The sequence below is a fragment of the Sorex araneus genome, chromosome 4 (genome assembly GCF_027595985.1).
Source record: "Sorex araneus isolate mSorAra2 chromosome 4, mSorAra2.pri, whole genome shotgun sequence".
Taxonomy (NCBI): domain Eukaryota; kingdom Metazoa; phylum Chordata; class Mammalia; order Eulipotyphla; family Soricidae; genus Sorex; species Sorex araneus.
Window position 1 is genome coordinate 50,470,522 of NC_073305.1, and position 18,845 is coordinate 50,489,366.

The window sequence follows — 18,845 nt, forward strand, 5'->3', positions numbered from 1 at the left end:
TTTGTTGTTTCAGCACTTCAGGGAGCATCTGGACAAGCTTTTTGCTCAAGGCATCGGAATGCTGGATATTGCCCTGAATGAGGCCTTCAATATCCTTAGCGACGTAAGCTTCGATTTGCTTTCTCTTTCTCACTTCCAGGAGAACATTGTTGTGTGTTTTGTGTGGTTTTGTTTTGTAGTTGTGTACCAGTAGGACCAGTAGTACCCTTTAGCCCGTCCCTCCCCCTATCCCCCCGCGCCCCCCCGCCCCCCCCCCCCCCCCCCCGCAGCAGACACAAGATGGAAGGAAGAGGTTGGCTACTTGAGTTCTTGGGAAACCAAGACCAGTCTGGGAGGCCAAGCCAAACCCTGCTGGGTGTGGTTGTCGATGTTCAGTTTGGAGACTGGCCCACCACACTCCTTGGCTCAGACCCTCCTTGTCAGACTGTTGGAACTCACCGCCTCAAGCTGTTGCCTTCCCCTGAGGCATGTCAGGTTTTTCATCCAGTACTCCCAGTTCATACCACCCATATCGCTCACTCCCCTCCCTTTTGTGTCCTAATGAAGAAAGGCTTCCCTGTCCTGTGTTTAGAGAGCTGTCTTCCTCCACCTTTTCTCTCTCCCAGACCTTTAAAGAGGTGCCATTTGCAGCAAGTGTATTCAAGTCTCCCAAGGAACAGTGCAGGAAAGGAAATTGTTCCTCCTGGTATTCTACACTTTATTTATAGAAAACAATGCAAGCTACAAAGCAAAGAAGCCCCTTTTCAAATAGCCCTAGTTCCCATCCTGTTATAGATGTTGGGGAATCCTGAGCAGCTGATGCCCACCCCTTGAATCCAATTGTGTTTCTAGACATCATATTCAGCTGGCAGCTTTTGTACTCTTGATAGTTTGAAGGGAGCTAGCAGGAAAAATAATGACTATCTTTATTAATGCCAGTCTGTAGGTTTATTTATGCAGCCATTCTCTGTCTTATATGTTTTTAACCTCAGTCACTCAAAATATAATGGTAAAGAGTATAGGAAAAAGGTTGAGCTTTATTCGATCAAGGGAAAAAGCAGCAAACAGTCTCCTAGAAGTGCAATACAGCCTTCTTCCTGTTTTTGTAACTAATGTTGGATGGAAATGCAAGCCCTCTCATTACATTTTGTCTGTTGCTGCTTTTGTTTATAATTATAGTGGGAATGAGCTGTGCTAGAGACCCCGTGGCCTGTGAAAGCTAAGGTATTGGCTATATTGCCTTTTCCAGAAGCAGCTCATCAGCTTCACATCTATCTGGGGAGAGACAGAGGTAGTCTCCTATGGAGAAGGAAGCAAGGTTATTCCAGGGTGGGAAAGAGTTTTGGCAGACCGGGAAGTGCTGCTTTATGCAGTGAGGTCAGGGACGAGCTCTCTGATTTGATAGTGTTGGGGTAGAGATCTGAAGAAATGAGGGAGCTACTATGTAGATAGCTTAAGGAAGAAGCCATCTTCAGGCAAATGTAGAAGCCCCAAGGCAGATGTCTGGCACATTTGTAATATAGCCAGGGGATCAGATAAGGTGTAGCAAGAGGAAAGTAGAGAAGAGAAAGAGAAGAAAGAGAAAGGATGTGAGATCATGAGGATATTAGGAGTTTGTGCTAGGGCAATTATGTCTGTATTAACTCACAGGAGACCTCTGTATTGTAGTTTTTGTGAGATGGAAAATTATGATAGTGTCTAAGCAGAATAAAATGACCCAAGTGGGTTTTGACACAATTTTGTATTTACTGTGTGGAAAAACAGCAATGATCAAGATGTCAAGAAGGGAAAAAATGGAACATGGTCTAGGTATTCCAAGTGCAATGGGCATTTAGTTCAGGGTAAGGGTTGCACAGATGATGAAGAGCTGAGAAAGCAAACAGGAAATGAAACAACTCAAGAGATTGATGCCAATAGCAGGCAGGACCTCTCAAGAGCAAGCTGTCCTACAGGAATGAGGAGTGCCCTCAGCGCCTCCCCTATGAGAAAAAAACACATGGAGGGGACTATTTTTCAGGAAAAACTGGGAGCAGGAGGGAAGGTCTGTCCTGTAGAAGCCAACATCATGATGGGGCTGGCGTGATAGTACAGCGGGTAGGGCATTTTCCTTGCACACAGCCAACCTAGGTTCGATCCCCAGCATACCATATGGTCCCCAAAGCACCGCCAGGAGTAATTTGTGAGTGCAGAGCCAGGACGAACCCCTGAGCCCTGAGCATTGTTGAGTGTGACCCAAAATGAAAAAAAAAAAGAAGCCCACATCATGAATGGCAACCATTGCCATGGGAAGTCCAAACCCCAAAACAGAGGAGAAGTGGGGGATGGCTTAGAAATACTTAGTTTTGCCCCTCACACCTCCCACTATAATCATTTGAGTGGAGTTTGTCTGAATGAGTAGAGAGCTTGGGAACTGTGATCTACTGGGAACAAAAAACAGGCAGTGGGGGCATAGGGGGATGAAGTATGGAGGAGGCAGTCCAGGGCAGGAAGCTGAGGCCAGAAAAGAGCTGAGAGAAACCGGTAGAGGCTTTGTTAGGGGCGGCAGATCTCTGCCCGGGGGAGGCTCGGAGAGACAAAAGAACAAAACCAAGACAACTCTTTCTGCAAATGCATGGGGTTTATTTAAGCCAATATAGCTATATTGGGACCTTCAATTGTGCCTCAATAGCGTGGCATAACTGAAGGCCCGACCTCCAAAAAGCAGGCTGTATTTATACCCTTTTGGGGGAGAAATGAAAATCTCACATATCAAAGGGAATCACATAGGTCACTTAATTTGCATATCTAAACATTTGTTGACAAATGAAAATCTCACATATCAAAGGGAATCACATCTATATATCAAAGGGGATCACACATATTGGGGGAAAATTACATGTATTGAATCAAAGGAGAATCATACATATCAAAGAAAATCACAGGTATTGGATCAATAGGAAAACTATAGGAAACCATAGGAAAACCATACAAAAGGGAAAACCACACCTATTTCACTTAATATGCTAATTTCAACATTTGTTGACCATTCTGAGCAAATGTTTGTTTACAGTTCCTCAGGGCAGTTTGTTGGCCCATTTGGTGACAGAGTCCTGCCCAGGGGTAGGTCCTGAAGACATCTTTCAAAGCAGTCAAGTAGTTACAAAGGGCAACTTCAGCGGTTAACCCTTAACCTGCCCTTCAGTTCTTGACTCTTAACTTGCCCTCCTCTTCAATCCCCACTTCTCCTTGTGAATATCTCTAATCTTAGAGATTGTGAAGGGGGTGTCTCCCGTTGTCTGGACATGCCACTAGTAGTCTCTTGTTGTCTGGACATGCCACTAGTCGATGTCATTCTGGTTCCAAGAGGGGAGGCAGCTTTTTGATTCCATCCTCCTTCAAAGCAGTTGGTGTGTTCAGGATCACAGACCTCTCCAATGGGGTTCTCTGGTGGCAGTTTTTATCACCTGATTGAAACCAGATGTCTCAATGCATACGGATGAGGAGTTCACTCTGGCAGTGTACTCCCAGCCCCCATGGAGCTTGGCCTTGATACCTGTAAAGACTAGTAATAACTGGAAAAGAGAGAGAGATCATATTCTGGCCTACACTTCCCTTTTCAAGGCTAAGTTGGAACAGTGGCAGTTGACCTCCCCCCCCAATTTTTTTTTTTTTTTAAAAGAGAACAGAGTTCCTCCATTAATGGGGTTCACACTCACAACAGGGCAGTTGGGATTTTCAAGGCCGTAGGGGCTTCCTTAATCTAGCTACCTACTTTATATTCCCCTAGAGATTCCACCACCTTTAATCCTTAAAGGGAAAGTGGTCGAAGTTCCGTCTTCTGGAGCTGCTTCATGCTGAAGAGGGGCGCTGGCCCTGCCTGCACAAGGGGTGAAATCTCATGCTACCTTAATTTAGTGGGCCCCAGGCAATGAATTTGTTGGGTTCCTCAAGTTATCTGAAAGAAAAGATCAGATCAATTAGACTGAGGGATGGCATTTAGACCCTGGAGATGTGGAAGGTCCTTTTCTGACATAGTAACAACAATATAGTTTGCTATCTTAGAAAACATAAGAGTTAAAGCAACAGAAACCAAAGCAACATAATGCCATACCCATTTCTATCATAAAAGCAATGGAAAGGAATAACTGCTTTACCCATGGTTGATAGAAAATGACTTATGTTCAGATTTTTCTAGTAACATAGAAGCACCAAGCTACTTCTCAGATAGGAAAAGCTATCCATTCACTGAAACTATCAGTTGGAGCCAGTAGATACCTTGAATATAAGTGTTTGATCATTTGCATGTCAAGCTGCCAATCCTCTCCTTGATAAGTTCCTTGAAGTTACAAGTGTTAGGAAAGGAGGCCCACTGTAAGAAATCACGCAACCCGGAGATTCTTCTTGCAGTGATTTATTCAGAGACCTTCTCTGGAAAGAGGACCGAGGGACGAATAAGAAAACCATACCTAGCTAGGCAGCTTCCCTCCTTATCTACCCCTCGCTGCCTGCTTACGCCCAAGTGTCTGCAGCTAGTTACAGCTCATAGCGTGACAAGACATCCTGATTCCTTATCAGGTGTTATCTACGAAGCACGGTGTAATTAACAAGAAACAGGTGTCCACGAAGCATGGTCCCATGGCCCGTGGCGGCTCTCCACAGCCCACGATTCATTAATGAAACAGAAAGCACAGTTCTGAGTTCCTTTCCATGAAAGATGGCTTTCACTAGTGTTGGAAGCTTAGTGTAACCCTTTATCTATCAATTTCCTTTTGAAAACATTGTTCCAATGCCTATTGTCCCTCTTTTGCAGAGTATTTTAGATGAGTATTCTCTGGATGGGGTATTAATCCCATGATGGAACGAGAATTAAGAGCTGTTAAAATTCTAGTTCTCTCCAAATGACTGTGTTCATAGAACTAAGAGTGAATACTTAGATGTCCACTCTTGGCACTGTAGCCAATTGACAGGTTGGGGGGAAAGTAATTAATTCTGCACTTTGAGCTGAGGTTCCCCCACTAAAGCTCTGGCTTCCAATACCCTGGTCAGACTAGTGACAGCATCTTCAACATTGAGTCTCACAGACTAGACTGCTTACTTTACAGTCAGCAAAACATATTGTACCTGAATTACTCAAAAGGGATACCTTATAGATCAAGATTAGAATACATTTACTAGATCACTCTATAGAATTTGAATCTAATTCTTTAAAAAGCAAGTTACAGAAACATGGTTTTCTCTTCACCTTCATTTTAAAATTTGCCTGACGGCTTAACAAATCTGACTTGTTCTTTTGCATAAACACAGCAAGATTGGAGAACTCTCCATTTGGGGTACCCCATTATTTACTGAGAAGTCCTGGGGGTTGGCTAAAGACAGGAGGCATACCAATAACGGCATTAATCTTATGTAGCACGTCAGAGTTACCCAGGCCTGGCCATAAATGTCCCACGATGAACTGGATGGCTTCAGGTCTTCAGGTTGAACTGGAGGTGACCTTGAGCCTCATTTGCCATAGAGGCATCCTGGCAGAAAGGAGTCCCTCCCCTCCCTTCTTCAGGGCTGGGAGAGATCCTAGTTTCCAGGGTTTTTCTTGATGCTGAGAGTAGGCCGGGCCATGTCAGTCACATAGATTTCCGGATTCCTCATTCTCCATAGCAGTGATGATTTCCATTCTTTCCTTGAGCCGGCCTGCCTCTTGGGTCTCCCTGAGGTTTGTAGGGTACTTGAAACAGTACCTGTTAAATACATGCTCCTGTCATTTAGACCAATCCCTTGCTGTTTCCCTGGAAGAGGGTTTTGGGGTCCCATAACTGATTTTCCTGTCTGCATGAGGGGTGGACCCTATTACAGAGAGGAAAGACTTTTATCTGGATTTATGCAAACCAACACAGTGCCATGAAACATCAAAAACATACTGAAGGTACAAAAGAAGAGAAAAGCAAACGTTTTACTTTACTCACAGTGAGATGCAACACACCCATTTGTTGTGGGTCCTAGTCAAAGGAGCTAAAATCTGTAGAGGAAAAGTGTACAATTTAACATCGTATTTAACCCATTCAATTCTATGTTGAGAACCTTGACTTCCCATTAATAAAAGCACTGTACTGGGAGTACTAGAACAATTCCGCATGAGATTTAAAGAGTTTCTTAAAACAGTGATCAATTTCTTTCCTTCAAACACAACTTCAAACCTTCTACACATTCCTCTATATTCATTCTGTCCTGTAACTTTCCTTCAACTCATTTCAAAATCAACTTCACTTTAACAGGATTCCTTGCCTTTTTTCAACTGATGATATCTGCATCCATTATCTTTCTGACTTAAGACATACATCTATATTGCTTATAGTCATCCCATAAGTTTAAACTTTTATTTTACTGAACTTAGTACAACATAATCTCCCAATTTAGACAATAGTTACCAATCATTTCATTTAACATGACAAAACTACTCTGCAGTACCATTTCAAAAGCATTAGGTTAATTCTATAGGTATTCATTTTACTGAACTTAGTACAACCTAATCTCCCAAATTTGGACACTAGTTACCAATGTCATTTAACATGACAAAATTACTTGCAGTGCTATTTCAAAAGCATTAGGTCAATTCTATAGATATTCAAAAAAAAAACTTTAAAGATGCTCACACCTAAAGTTCTTAAAACATATTCATTGGGCAAAGGTTCAGTTCACATTAGAAATTAACCAGGAGACATCCTAGAATTCTGATTTCTAGGAAAACACAAATATAAAGATTAAAACACTCATAGATTACCATAAAACATTAAGGATCTCACACTTGCATACAAAGTTCTCTAGGTTCAGGATAAGGTTGGTACCGTAAAACCCAGACTAAGTCCTCAGGCCAATTCGGCCTGTCCTTTCTTCCTCAGATTTCCTTGTGACTTCCAGCTGAGATCTGTTTGAGGTGGTTTGGGGTCTTTATCAGGAAAATGAAGTTTACTCCAGATGAAGCCAAGCCATAGCAGGACCCAGAGTACATTAGTAGGTGTTATCTGTTAAAATATAAGCATAGACTTTTCCTCCTACAAGGGGTTTCACACTATTTTTGTGTGTTTGTCAGATTTTAATGCAAATATAAGAATCAATTGTTTTCCCAGACTCTTTCTCATTCACAAAGTTGCAAGAACCAGATACCTGGAAGAGTTAAGAAACCCAATTAGCAAGTCTTATTTGCTGGGCAAACCTGTAATTAGAATTCATTGTTGAGGGAGGGTCTGCATATCCAGTCTGACTGAGGCAGAGCCTGCTGAGCTGGAAAAGCAGGGGGATGGGTAGACCCAGGGAAAATCTTAAAAAAAAAATCTCTCAAACTGACATCTAAGATTAACCCTTCATTACCCTGAGCTAAGTAGCTTTAAAAAGTTTTGTTACCGAAATCTCAGAGATCTAATAAAACACAGGTACGATAAGTTTTTCAACCAATATTGCAACTCTAGAAAATAATATTTTAAACCGAAGCATTACTCTTTGAGCCTGTTTTCATATATCAGTTATTTCAACTCACAAGATTCTCTAGGTCAAATAATTCTAATCCAGTGCAGATACAAATATACATTGGTATTCTAGCATAAGACCTCTGGACCATCAATTTTTGTGAAACACAGTAAAACCTTCTTTGACTTAAGTTCAATAGTTCTCGTACCTTAGTTAGTTCAAATCATGAGCTTTCTAACTTTAAACAAGTCCACCATACAGACATGCTTTCAAATACAGAGAGAGAGCCTCCACCCCCCCTTTTTTTTTTAAACCAACCTTTGATATTAGCACAGAAAAACACTCAGACCATCAATGTTTATAGAAACATAAGAAAACTTTGTCTATTTTGGTGGTTTCTATACCTCTGTTGCTTTAAAAACAGCTAAATTCCTCATTAAAATTAGCTGAGGCTTGTAAGATAAAGCCTTGCATCCTCTGAATTGTTATTTCACTTTAGTTTTAGGCTAGTTTTAGGAGCTACTTCCTCAGTTCTTCCTAGATAGTACAGACTACGAATTTCAGAAGAGTTACAACTGTTAATAAACATTAATGTTCTTCCAATAAGAAATCTAGATTGAGAATTTCAATCCCTTCGTGGTTACCACATTCTGATTAGAAATCTTTGTTCAAACCTGATCTAACAAGTTCCAAAGATACCTAAATCTTTTAAATTGCTGGACTACATATCACTCTGACTTCCTTGATTTTGTTTGCTCAGTTCTAAGAATTAATGACTTCAAACTAGCTCTAACACTCGAGTGTTCCACAGACAGACAGACAGACAGACAGACAGTCAGACAATGAACTGACTAAAAAACACCACTACACGTGCACACATTTGCAGTTGATCGATCGATCTGACCCTTCAAAAACGGCAGGGAGAAAAACTGATAGACAGAGAAAGGAAAGAGCAGTCCCCAGGGCAAATTGAGCCCTGTCGGCCGATTGGGAACATTGCTCCCCGTTTCTCTGTCTGATCAGCCAGTTTCCTGCTTGTTAAAAACGGGTCAAGAAAGCGCTTTTGATGATATACAATGGCAAAACAACAAATTATGACAAAGTTGCTGAAACCTGAGGTTGTCAGATGTTACCCTTTTAAGGTCAAGACTACTTCTGAGGCAGAGAGCTAGTCTCTTCTTATCAACCATAGGGATAGACTGCCTTCTTTTATAGGGAGAGAGAGATGAGCCCTAGCCCGAACCTCAGACCAATGTGCTAGGGTTAGGGACAGGGGAGTTGATGTGTTTTGTCCCATCTCGACTTACAGGAAGATTCCTGCGATCAAGCCTAAAACAAAACAGTACGCAAGCGCTTATCCCTTAGGGGACTTCAGAAGGAGAGAGAAACAGATGGTGCAGAGGCAGAGAAAGGGGAGTTTTAGCTGAGAATATAGAGGTTGCCGGAAGCTTGTGGAGCGGTCAATCTCAGAATTGAGATAGAAGCAAGAAGCAGGTATGGGAGTCAATATGCCAGAGGGGGTAAGAAAGGTTTAAATGACTCCTTTCACCTGCAAAATAAGGGGGAGGTGAAAAGATCCCTCAGGGGGACAGTTAACCTTAAAGGAAGGCCATTCAGCAGAACAAAGAGTTAACTATGAGAGAGAGAGAGAGATTCTGGCCATTGAGCAGACTTCAGACCAGTGAGAGAGAGAGTCAGAGACAGCCGGGTGGAGGTGGACTGTCCCATCCTCAGGAGATCTCTGTGGAGAAGGAGTCCGAAGGTGATAGAACAAACCCAAATGCCAGAAGGAGGGACAAATAGTAAAGCGGCCGATGTTCAGATTTAAAGCGGCCGATGTCCTGGGATAGACCAGACGTAGATCCTCTGGACCTACCAGATGGAGGCAAGCCAGGCGTCCCTGGGTCTCCCTTTATCATCCTGGGGCGTCCCCCAGGGCTGTAGCTAATGTCAACCGGACACGTCTGTCAGACACAAAGCTACTTCAGATCCCAGGACCGGTATACCACAGATACACAGATACAGAATAATTGTGCACATAAAGTCGGTACCGAAAAAATTGGCGCCAGTACTTACCCCAAAGAGAAGCTCGGGACTGTCCGGCGTCCCTCAGGCAGAGTCAGATCTCGGTGGAACCTCCAAATGTTAGGGGCGGCAGATCTCTGCCCGGGGGAGGCTCGGAGAGACAAAAGAACAAAACCAAGACAACTCTTTCTGCAAATGCATGGGGTTTATTTAAGCCAATATAGCTATATTGGGACCTTCAATTGTGCCTCAATAGCGTGGCATAACTGAAGGCCCGACCTCCAAAAAGCAGGCTGTATTTATACCCTTTTGGGGGAGAAATGAAAATCTCACATATCAAAGGGAATCACATAGGTCACTTAATTTGCATATCTAAACATTTGTTGACAAATGAAAATCTCACATATCAAAGGGAATCACATCTATATATCAAAGGGGATCACACATATTGGGGGAAAATTACATGTATTGAATCAAAGGAGAATCATACATATCAAAGAAAATCACAGGTATTGGATCAATAGGAAAACTATAGGAAACCATAGGAAAACCATACAAAAGGGAAAACCACACCTATTTCACTTAATATGCTAATTTCAACATTTGTTGACCATTCTGAGCAAATGTTTGTTTACAGTTCCTCAGGGCAGTTTGTTGGCCCATTTGGTGACAGAGTCCTGCCCAGGGGTAGGTCCTGAAGACATCTTTCAAAGCAGTCAAGTAGTTACAAAGGGCAACTTCAGCGGTTAACCCTTAACCTGCCCTTCAGTTCTTGACTCTTAACTTGCCCTCCTCTTCAGCTTGAGGGGACACTGGCACTGGGTGTCAGGCATAGCTGTTGTCAGTCTGCAGGTGAGCAATAGAGGCTCGGGCAGGTAAGCAGCGTTCATGAAGCATGGCCCAAGTTGGACATGCTCCTGAGTTATGTCTCACTCTGACTCTCTACTCCTTTTTTTTTTTTTTTACTACTCTTCTACACTAGCCTTTTAGGCTTCAAGTTTAGGTTCCGCCACTCTTCATTCTAATCTCTCTGGGCATTCCAAAGCCCCTTTGAATCTCAGTCTGAACCAGTGCCTTGACAGCAAAGAAAAGAAGAGCCAGAAGGGAAGGTGTCAGTAAACTGGAAGCCCTCCCCTCTTATGAATCTAAGGGGCTGTTGAATACTGACCCTTGGCATTTATGTAAGACTCAGTGTTACAGACAGACATTCCTATTAACAGCCTAAGAAAGACTCAGAAGGAAATAGCCACAGGTAAAGGGCCAGAAAGCCCCTTTTTAGTCTAATGTGGCATCTGGACTGCCACCTTCTTAGTAGTGATGTCGGTGGGCCCCACGGGTGACTTACGTGGAGTGGGGAAGAGAAAGACGGTCACTTTCTCTCCAGTCGCCTCTACCACCCGGGACCCAGAGTTACTGGGTTCTTGTCTTGCTCGCGGAAAAGAATTTCAGGAGTAGACAAGCAGTGAAGTAAATAGATTTTATTTAGAGGTTTCTGAGGGAAGGAAGAAGGGATAAGTGGGAGAGAGAAAAGTGAAAATAACGCGCTCAAGAGAGAACTCGGGCTTCTCCAAGGGTGGAGGAAGCCCCTACACATAACCGAGCTTTACACACAAAAGTATGAAAGCATGAAAGTACACATCTCAAGAGGGGAGATGCGGGCGACACATGTGCTCAGCCTTGTGGGCACAGGCAGCACATGGGCTCAGGTAGCATATGCGAGCACTTCCTTTGTTCAAGGTGTCTTTTGTCAACCTGCCCCCAAGTGGGGCTTCTTTCCAGGTAAAAGTTCGTTGCTAAGGTTACAAGGGAGGTTGGGAGTGGTGATGGCCTTCTTTGGGAAACCTCCTGGTTAGGGGTCCATTATCCTCAGGGTCTGCTGATGGTTTCCTCCAGGTCTTTTGTTTTCTTGAATCTGCAAGTCTTAAGAGTCTCCTTCCCAGAAACTCTGTTAAATCTCAATTTTCATTGCCAAGGGCCTTTCCCTATCTACCTGCCTACATCAGTAGGAAGTGCCAAGCTCCCCCATTTCTCAGCAGGCCCTTACTAAATGCTACACTGGAGAGACTAGTCCCAATTTTGCTCTTCAAAAACAAGCTGGATCCTTGAGTTTACTGCAATGAACTTCCACTTTCCCTCCAGGTCAGGTGGTTGTGAAGACAGGGAGGTGTGGTTCCATGCACAGCCTCTGAAGTCCTGTAAACTGGGCTGAGAAGCTGGAACCATCTAGGCTGCTACTCTGCCTCAGTTTTCTTTCCCTTGTCTTTCAAATGACTATAGGAGCAGACTCAGCACTGGCCTCAAAATCTCAAGAACGGGGAAGTGAGGGTGCGGTGCAGGAAGGCAAAGGGACTGAAGTAATGATGGAGGTATCTTGAAACACTGGAGGAGGGGTTGGCAAAGTCACTCTGCAATTATAAAATTACTTCAATTCTTTAGTACCTCGCTTTAAAACAAAGAAAAGATTCTAGAGTGACAATAAAACATGAAACAGCAGTGGGTTCCTATGCACCTGTGCGCCTGCCCTGGTAGTTTCTTTCATAAGGTGCTGGGAATTCTACATAACTGAGTTAAAGTGACAGGTTTGCTTTTAGCCTGCTTGACTAGGTAGGTACCCCTGTGTGACCAGGTAGACTGGCTGCCTATGGTCTCTAGAATCAATTCTCACCATATATATTTTTTGTTCGTCCAACTTTCCCAAGTCTCCTGGAATATCTGCTTCCTCCATCCTCCTCTTCAGTTTCTTGCCCTGATACCTTTTCTCACCTGATCCTTTTCCCTTACCCACTGTGCTCTTAGTCACATACCCATTCTTCCCACTGTATGCTGGGGTGCAGTGTTCTCCTTTCACAGACTTACAAGCACATGGGTACAGTAAAGACCTTAACAAGTTCTGCAGTAAACAGTCCTTTGAAAGTGTGGCCATGTCAATCCAAATTTATTAATCCAGAAACTCTTTTTTTTTAATTTCATTTTATTTTATAAAGTTATTCACAGTAATTTATTGCATTCAGTATTTCAACACCAATTCCATGACTGTTACACCTTCCTATCACCATTTCAAATTTTCCCACACCACCCAAGCTTGCCCCCCAAACAAGCCCTAAATAATTGATTTCATATTGAATATTTGAATTTATTTTGTATTTATTTGCTTGTTATGAATAATTCACTACAAATGATCCCAAAAGTTTCCTTATAGTGTAAAAATTGTTGTATCTCACCCTGAAGCCATTAAGTCCTTGTATAAGAGAATACTAACATATTGTTACCAAGGTTGAGCCTTGTGTGCTAGTATATATATATATATATACATATATATATATATTGATATAGATTGGTTGCCTTCTACTTTACACCCTATCCTATGTGGTGTGCTACTCCTGGTATATCAGTGGTGTAGATATGAGATGTTGCTCCAGGAATTCTAAAATTTTAAGTTGGATGATACAGCTAGACTAAGTTTTTAACTGGATGGTGACTTTGGGGTCCAGAGGCATCTCTGCAGATTGTTGCTCTCTTCCAAGATTTATTTGTGAGTCTCTGGATAATGGCCATTAATAAGGCAGATCATGGGCATGACTGCCAAGCTCCAGGAAGTACAGGGAGATGGAGAGCGGTCACCCATTCCTGACTCTGTAAGAACCTAGACATTTCATTCACAAAACCTGCATACCTGAGTTTTTCATCAGATTCATTTTCATGGATGAGGCATGTCCCGAGATGTGGAGATCTGCTGTTAGCATGGTGGAGATTAGGTTCTGGGGGTTTTAGGTTGTCAGGGCTCTGTCTGGGCACACACACCCACTCTAAGGTGCCCCAGATATGACTTAGCCTGGCTCAGGGAACAGCCAGGAATTCTTTATAGTGTATCAGAAACTCAGGGTTAGAACCTTGTAGTAATTATGGTTTATCAAATTGACTGCAGGCATAATAAGTTGTATATTCAAGAGAGTATACTTACAACCCCAACACCTCTAGGACCCAGAGAAATCACCACTTCATGTTGGGTATTTTACCTTGAATCTGGTGAGAGGTATTTTTCAGCTAGGGAAACCTTCTTACACACCTACCTGTTCTGCATTGTCCTGTAAAACTCCTATGAGGTCTGGCCAATCAGAAACCCCAATGTACTGAATATGAATAAGGAAAGAGGAAAAAAGAATAGGAACAAAAAAAAAGTTACAACTCTTCCTGCTTGAGATTGATTGACAGTTGGCACCAAATTCTTTTGAGTGCATATTTCTCCCACAGAAATATTTCATTCGTTCTTTTGCCATTGGGCTCTTAAATAGCGCAACACTTTGAAAAAAACAGAGATGGTTAATCTCCCATGAAAATGAAGCTTGAGCTATTTTCCACTTCATCAATATGACCTTTAAGTGATATAATTCTCTTCCTGTACATTATGCCTGCCTTTGCAAGCTAATGTGCAATAAAGAGCTGTTTCTCAAACACATAAACATCCTCTTTCCTCTCTCTCTTATACATACACACTCACGTACAGAATTTAATTGAAATCTTGATTGTGGCTGGAGTTATAATGGTTCAGAGGTTACTATAGCTAAATGGAGTTAATTCTGTTTTGCAATTACCTGCATTTCAGTTTCAGTATTTGTGCAGATGACTTAAAGGCTTGCAGTTGTTGTACAAATGCCTTTGAAAGAAGCATTCAAGTAAACTTCTAAGACCCTTTTAGCTATTGATCTCTGCTGTATTCATTAGATTCTGTAAGAACACAGAGCCAGTTTGCTACAGTAGTTAGCATCTACCTTGTCATGTGACAACTGCAATTATCTTTTTTGGCGATGAATACGATCTTTGCAGTGATTACCTTTTAAAAATTTTTCTTAGCCAATTAAATAAAATTCGGTGACATTTCAAAGACTGTTAATCACAACCAAATGCTCTAAATGTCAGGATGCATTGAAATTTTCACTGCTAACTGATGAATCACTGAGCTAATTGTAGTTCATCATCAGCCTCTTGTCATTGTTATTATTATGGAAAACACTTTCATCACTCTCGCTATTCAAAAAAAAAGTTCTCGACAAATATGAAGAGAAATGATATTACTCATCAAAGCATTTGAATTTAATTGCATTCTTTAAAATTCTCCAACTGCAGATTGCTGCAGAGAATACCAGGGTTCCACGGTGGGACAGGGGTTGTAATGTTTTTAAATAAATAGCTCCAGGCACCTCTTGCTTCTAGTCTGCTTTTCTAGTCTATGGCCATTTTCATTTCTCTCCCTTTCACCTGGGAGAGTTTTTTCAAAATGTTTCCAAATGAGTTGCATTAACAAGAGCCCTATGGTGTCCTGATTTTCTTCCTTTCTGCAACCTCTGCAATCTGAAGAGTTGATCACCAGATCACTGATATTCAGTGGTCTCCTGCTGTCTTTATTCAATTAAGTGAATGCTGTGTTGGATACAGATTCCTCAAACCTCTCCAGACAGCCTGTTTTGAAAGACCAGGAACAAGGCAATTTTCTGCTATTGAAGTAAAGAACTGTGATGATAGAATCTTTGCAGCATCTAGAGTTGAAAGGACAAAGAATATTTATTGAGATGATGCTATCTGTCTGAAGATATTTTACAGGATATCTGAAGATATCTGAAGAAGAAGAAGAGAATTCGTTAGAGTTAGATAAGAATCCCAATATTATAGGTTTAGGATTGATGGACCCAAAAGGGGGAAGAATTTGAGATCAGGGTTCAGTCTTAGGTTATGACAATTCTCTTTGATTTTTTGTTGTTGTTGTTGTTGTTAAAGAGGTGATGGATCTTTCTGGAAGGTCCTGAAAAAGTAGTAAGATTATTTGTCATTAAAATAGTATTTCAAGCACCGTGAAATACTGTTATTGGTAAGATTTCATGCGTACATTGTTTCAAAACCACACCCTCCATCAGACTGTCTGCCTCCTTCTTCTGTTATTATTATTTGTTTAGTCACTGTTCTTTTTTTTAAAAAAAAAATTAAATTTTATTGAATCACCATGAGATAGTAACAAGCTTTCATGTTTGAGTTACAATATCACAATGACCAAACACCCATCCCTCCACCAGTGCACATTCTCCACCACCAGTATCCTGGGTATACCCCCCCTTTCCCACCCTCCCCCTGCCTCTAAGGCAGACAATATTCCCCATACTCTTTCTCTACTTTTGGGCATTATAGCTTGTAACACAGGCACTGAGAGATCATCATGTTTGGTCCATTATCTACTTTCGGCATGCATCTCCCATCTCAACTGGTTCCTCAAGCCATCATTTTCTTAGTGGTCTCTTCTCTATTCCATCTGCCTTCTCCCCTCTGCTCATGAAGCAGTCTTCCAGCTATGGGGCAATCCCCCTGGCCCTTGTATCTACTGTCCTTGGTTCTCAGCCTCATGTGATGCTACCCTACACTCCACAAATGAGTGCAGTCCCTCTATGTCTCCCTCTCTTTCTGACTCATTTCACTTAGCATGATACGCTCCATGTTTATCCATTTATAAGCAAATTTCATGACTTCATCTCTCCTAACAGCTGCATAGTATTCCACTGTGTAGATGTACCAAAGTTTCTTTAACCAGTCATCTGTTTTAGGGCACTCGGGTTGTTTCCATATTTTGGCTATTGTGAACAGTGCTGCAATGAACATATAGGTACAGATGTCATTTCTACTGTGATCTTTTGCATCCTCGGGATATATTCCCAAAAGTGGTATTTCGGGGTCATATGGAAGCTCAATTTCTAGTTTTTGAAGAACTGTCCATATTGTTTTCCAGAAAGGCTGGACCAGTCGGCATTCCCACCAACAGTGAAGGAGCATCCCTTTTCCCCCACATCCACGCCAGCACTGGTTGCTTTTATTCTTTTGAATGTGTGCCAGTCTCTGTGGTGTGAGATGATATCTCATTGTTGTTTTGATTTGCAAGTCCCTGATATCTAGCGATGTGGAGCATTTTTTCATGTGCCTTTTGGCTATTTGTATTTCTTTTTTGAGGAAACTTCTGTTCATTTCTTCTCCCCATTTTTTGATGGGGTTGGAGGTTTTTTTCATTCTACAAGTATCTTGTATATCCTGGATATTAATCCCTTATCAGATGGGTATTGGGTAAATATTCTTTCCCTTTTGAAGTGCAGAAGCTTCTTAGTCTGATGTAGTCCCATTTGTTTATGTTTGCTTCCACTTGCATGGTCAGTGCTGTTTTGTCTTTAAAGATGCTTTTAGCTTCAATGTCTTGGAGAATTCTGCCTACATTTTCTTCTATGAACTTTATAGATTAATGTCTGATATTGAGGTCTTTAATCCACTTTGATCTGACTTTTGTGCCTGGCATTAGACAGAGGTCAGAGTTCATTATTTTTTTTTTTGCAGGTAGCTATCCAGTTTTCCCAGCACCACTTGCTGAAGAGGCTTTGCTTGTTCCACTTTGCATTTCTTGCTCCTTTTTCAAAGATTAAGTGGCCATATATTTGAGGGTCTGTGACAGGATATTCAACTCTGTTCCATTGGTCTGCAGGGCTGTTTTTATCCCTATACCAATGGCAATACTGCCCAAAGCACTATACAAATTTAATGCAGTCCCTATCAGGATACCCATGACATTTTTCAAAGAAATAGACAAAACACTCCTGAAATTTATATGGAACAATAAACCCCCACGAATAGCTAAAGCAATCCTTGGGAAAAAGAAGATGGGTGGCATCACCTTCCCCAACTTCAAACTCTGCTACAAAGTAGTCACTGTTCTTTACAACTTTGCGGTATTGCCAACTTTACAGGGTTTGGGGCATACCTAGTAGCATTTGGCAATCCAAATAGCATTCACCCTGCCATTGTGTCCTTTTCCCTTCACAATTGTCCCTGGATCTTCCCCCAGTCCCCACCTCTGATCCCCAAGTTTCACACAATGCTGAGTTCCATCCACAGCCCAGTTCTTAGGGTCTGTTGCTTTTTGACATTTGTTATTCCCATACTATGTTTCTTTATATCTCACATATGAGAGAGATCATTCTGTTTCTGTTTCTCTTCTTCTGGCTGACTTAGCTGGCATGAGTCCCTCCAGTTTCATCCATGTAGCAGCAAATTGCATGATTTTGTCTTTCTCACAGCCAAGTAGTATTCCTTTCTATATAGAGAACTGTAGTTTGTTTAGTCATCTGTTCTTGGATACTTGTATTGTTTCCAAAATGGGTGATTGAGAATAGTGCTGCTCTCTTTACAATAGCCAGAATCTGGAAAAAACCTGAGTGCCCGAGAACAGACGACTGGTTAAAGAAACTTTGGTACATCTATACAATGGAATACTATGCAGCTGTTAGAAAGGATGAAGTCATGAACTTTGCATATAAGTGGATCAACATGGAAAGTATCATGCTAAGTGAAATAAGCCAGAAAGAGAGGGACAGACATAGAAAGATTGCACTCATCTGTGGAATATAGAACAACAGAGTACGAGGCTAATACCTAAGGATGGTAGTATATAATACCAGGAGATTGGCTCCATAGCTTGGAAGCTGGCTTCACACGCTGGGGGAAAGTCATCCCAGATAGAGAGGGGAACACCAAGTGATATGTGATTGGAGATCCTGCGCGGGAAGGGAGATGCATGCTGAAAGTAGACTAGAGACTGAACAGGATGTCCACTCAATACCCCTATTTCAAACCACAACACCCAAAAGGAAAGAGAGCTATCAAATTGGAATGCCCTACCACAAAGGCGGGGTGGGGTGGGGGGATGGGACTGGGGGAGTGGGAGGGATACTGGGTTCATTGGTGGTGGAGAATGGACACTGGTGGAGGGATGGGCTCTTAAACATTGCATGAGGGAAAAACAAGAACAAAAATGTGTGAATCTGTAACTGTACCCTCACTGTGACTCACTAATTAAAAAATAAATTTAAAAAAATAGTGCTGCTATGAACATCGGAGTGCAACTGTCTTTTTTGAATAGAGTTTTTGGGTCTTTGGGATAGATACCCAAAAGTAACATAGCTGGGTCATAGGAAAACTCAATTCTCAAAGAAAACACTGATTTTTGAGATGTGTCCAGATTATTCTCCAAAGAAGTTGAACCAGTAAATCTTCCTACCAGCAGTTAATTTTCCCCCATCCACACCATGCTGGTTGTTTTCATTCTGTTGAAGTGCAGCGGACTCACTGTGAGGTGATATCTCATTATTGCTTCGACTTGCCTTTCCCTGATGAACTGTGTCGCAGAGCAATTTTTTCACATACTTAATGGCAATTTTTGTCTTCTTTAAGGAAGTTTCTGTTCATCTCACTTTTTGATGTGGTTGATTTTTATTGTTAACTTTCAGCAATGCCTTATATATCTTGGCTATTAATCCTTTTCTTGGATAAATGGTGGGAAAATATTTTCTCTCAGTCTGTGAGTTGTTTTTTATTCTGGACAT

General features: G+C 41.8%; 1 protein-coding gene across 2 annotated transcripts in view; it reads left to right on the top strand.

Moving 5' to 3' along the window:
- CACNA2D3 (calcium voltage-gated channel auxiliary subunit alpha2delta 3) overlaps positions 1-18,845 on the top strand; it is a 999,345-nt gene that overhangs the window by 539,220 nt on the left and 441,280 nt on the right. For both annotated transcript variants that reach the window (XM_055135106.1, XM_055135105.1), the window contains exon 10: positions 14-103. In XM_055135106.1, the coding sequence (XP_054991081.1) occupies positions 14-103 (90 nt within the window). The remainder of the gene's footprint in view (positions 1-13; positions 104-18,845) is intronic.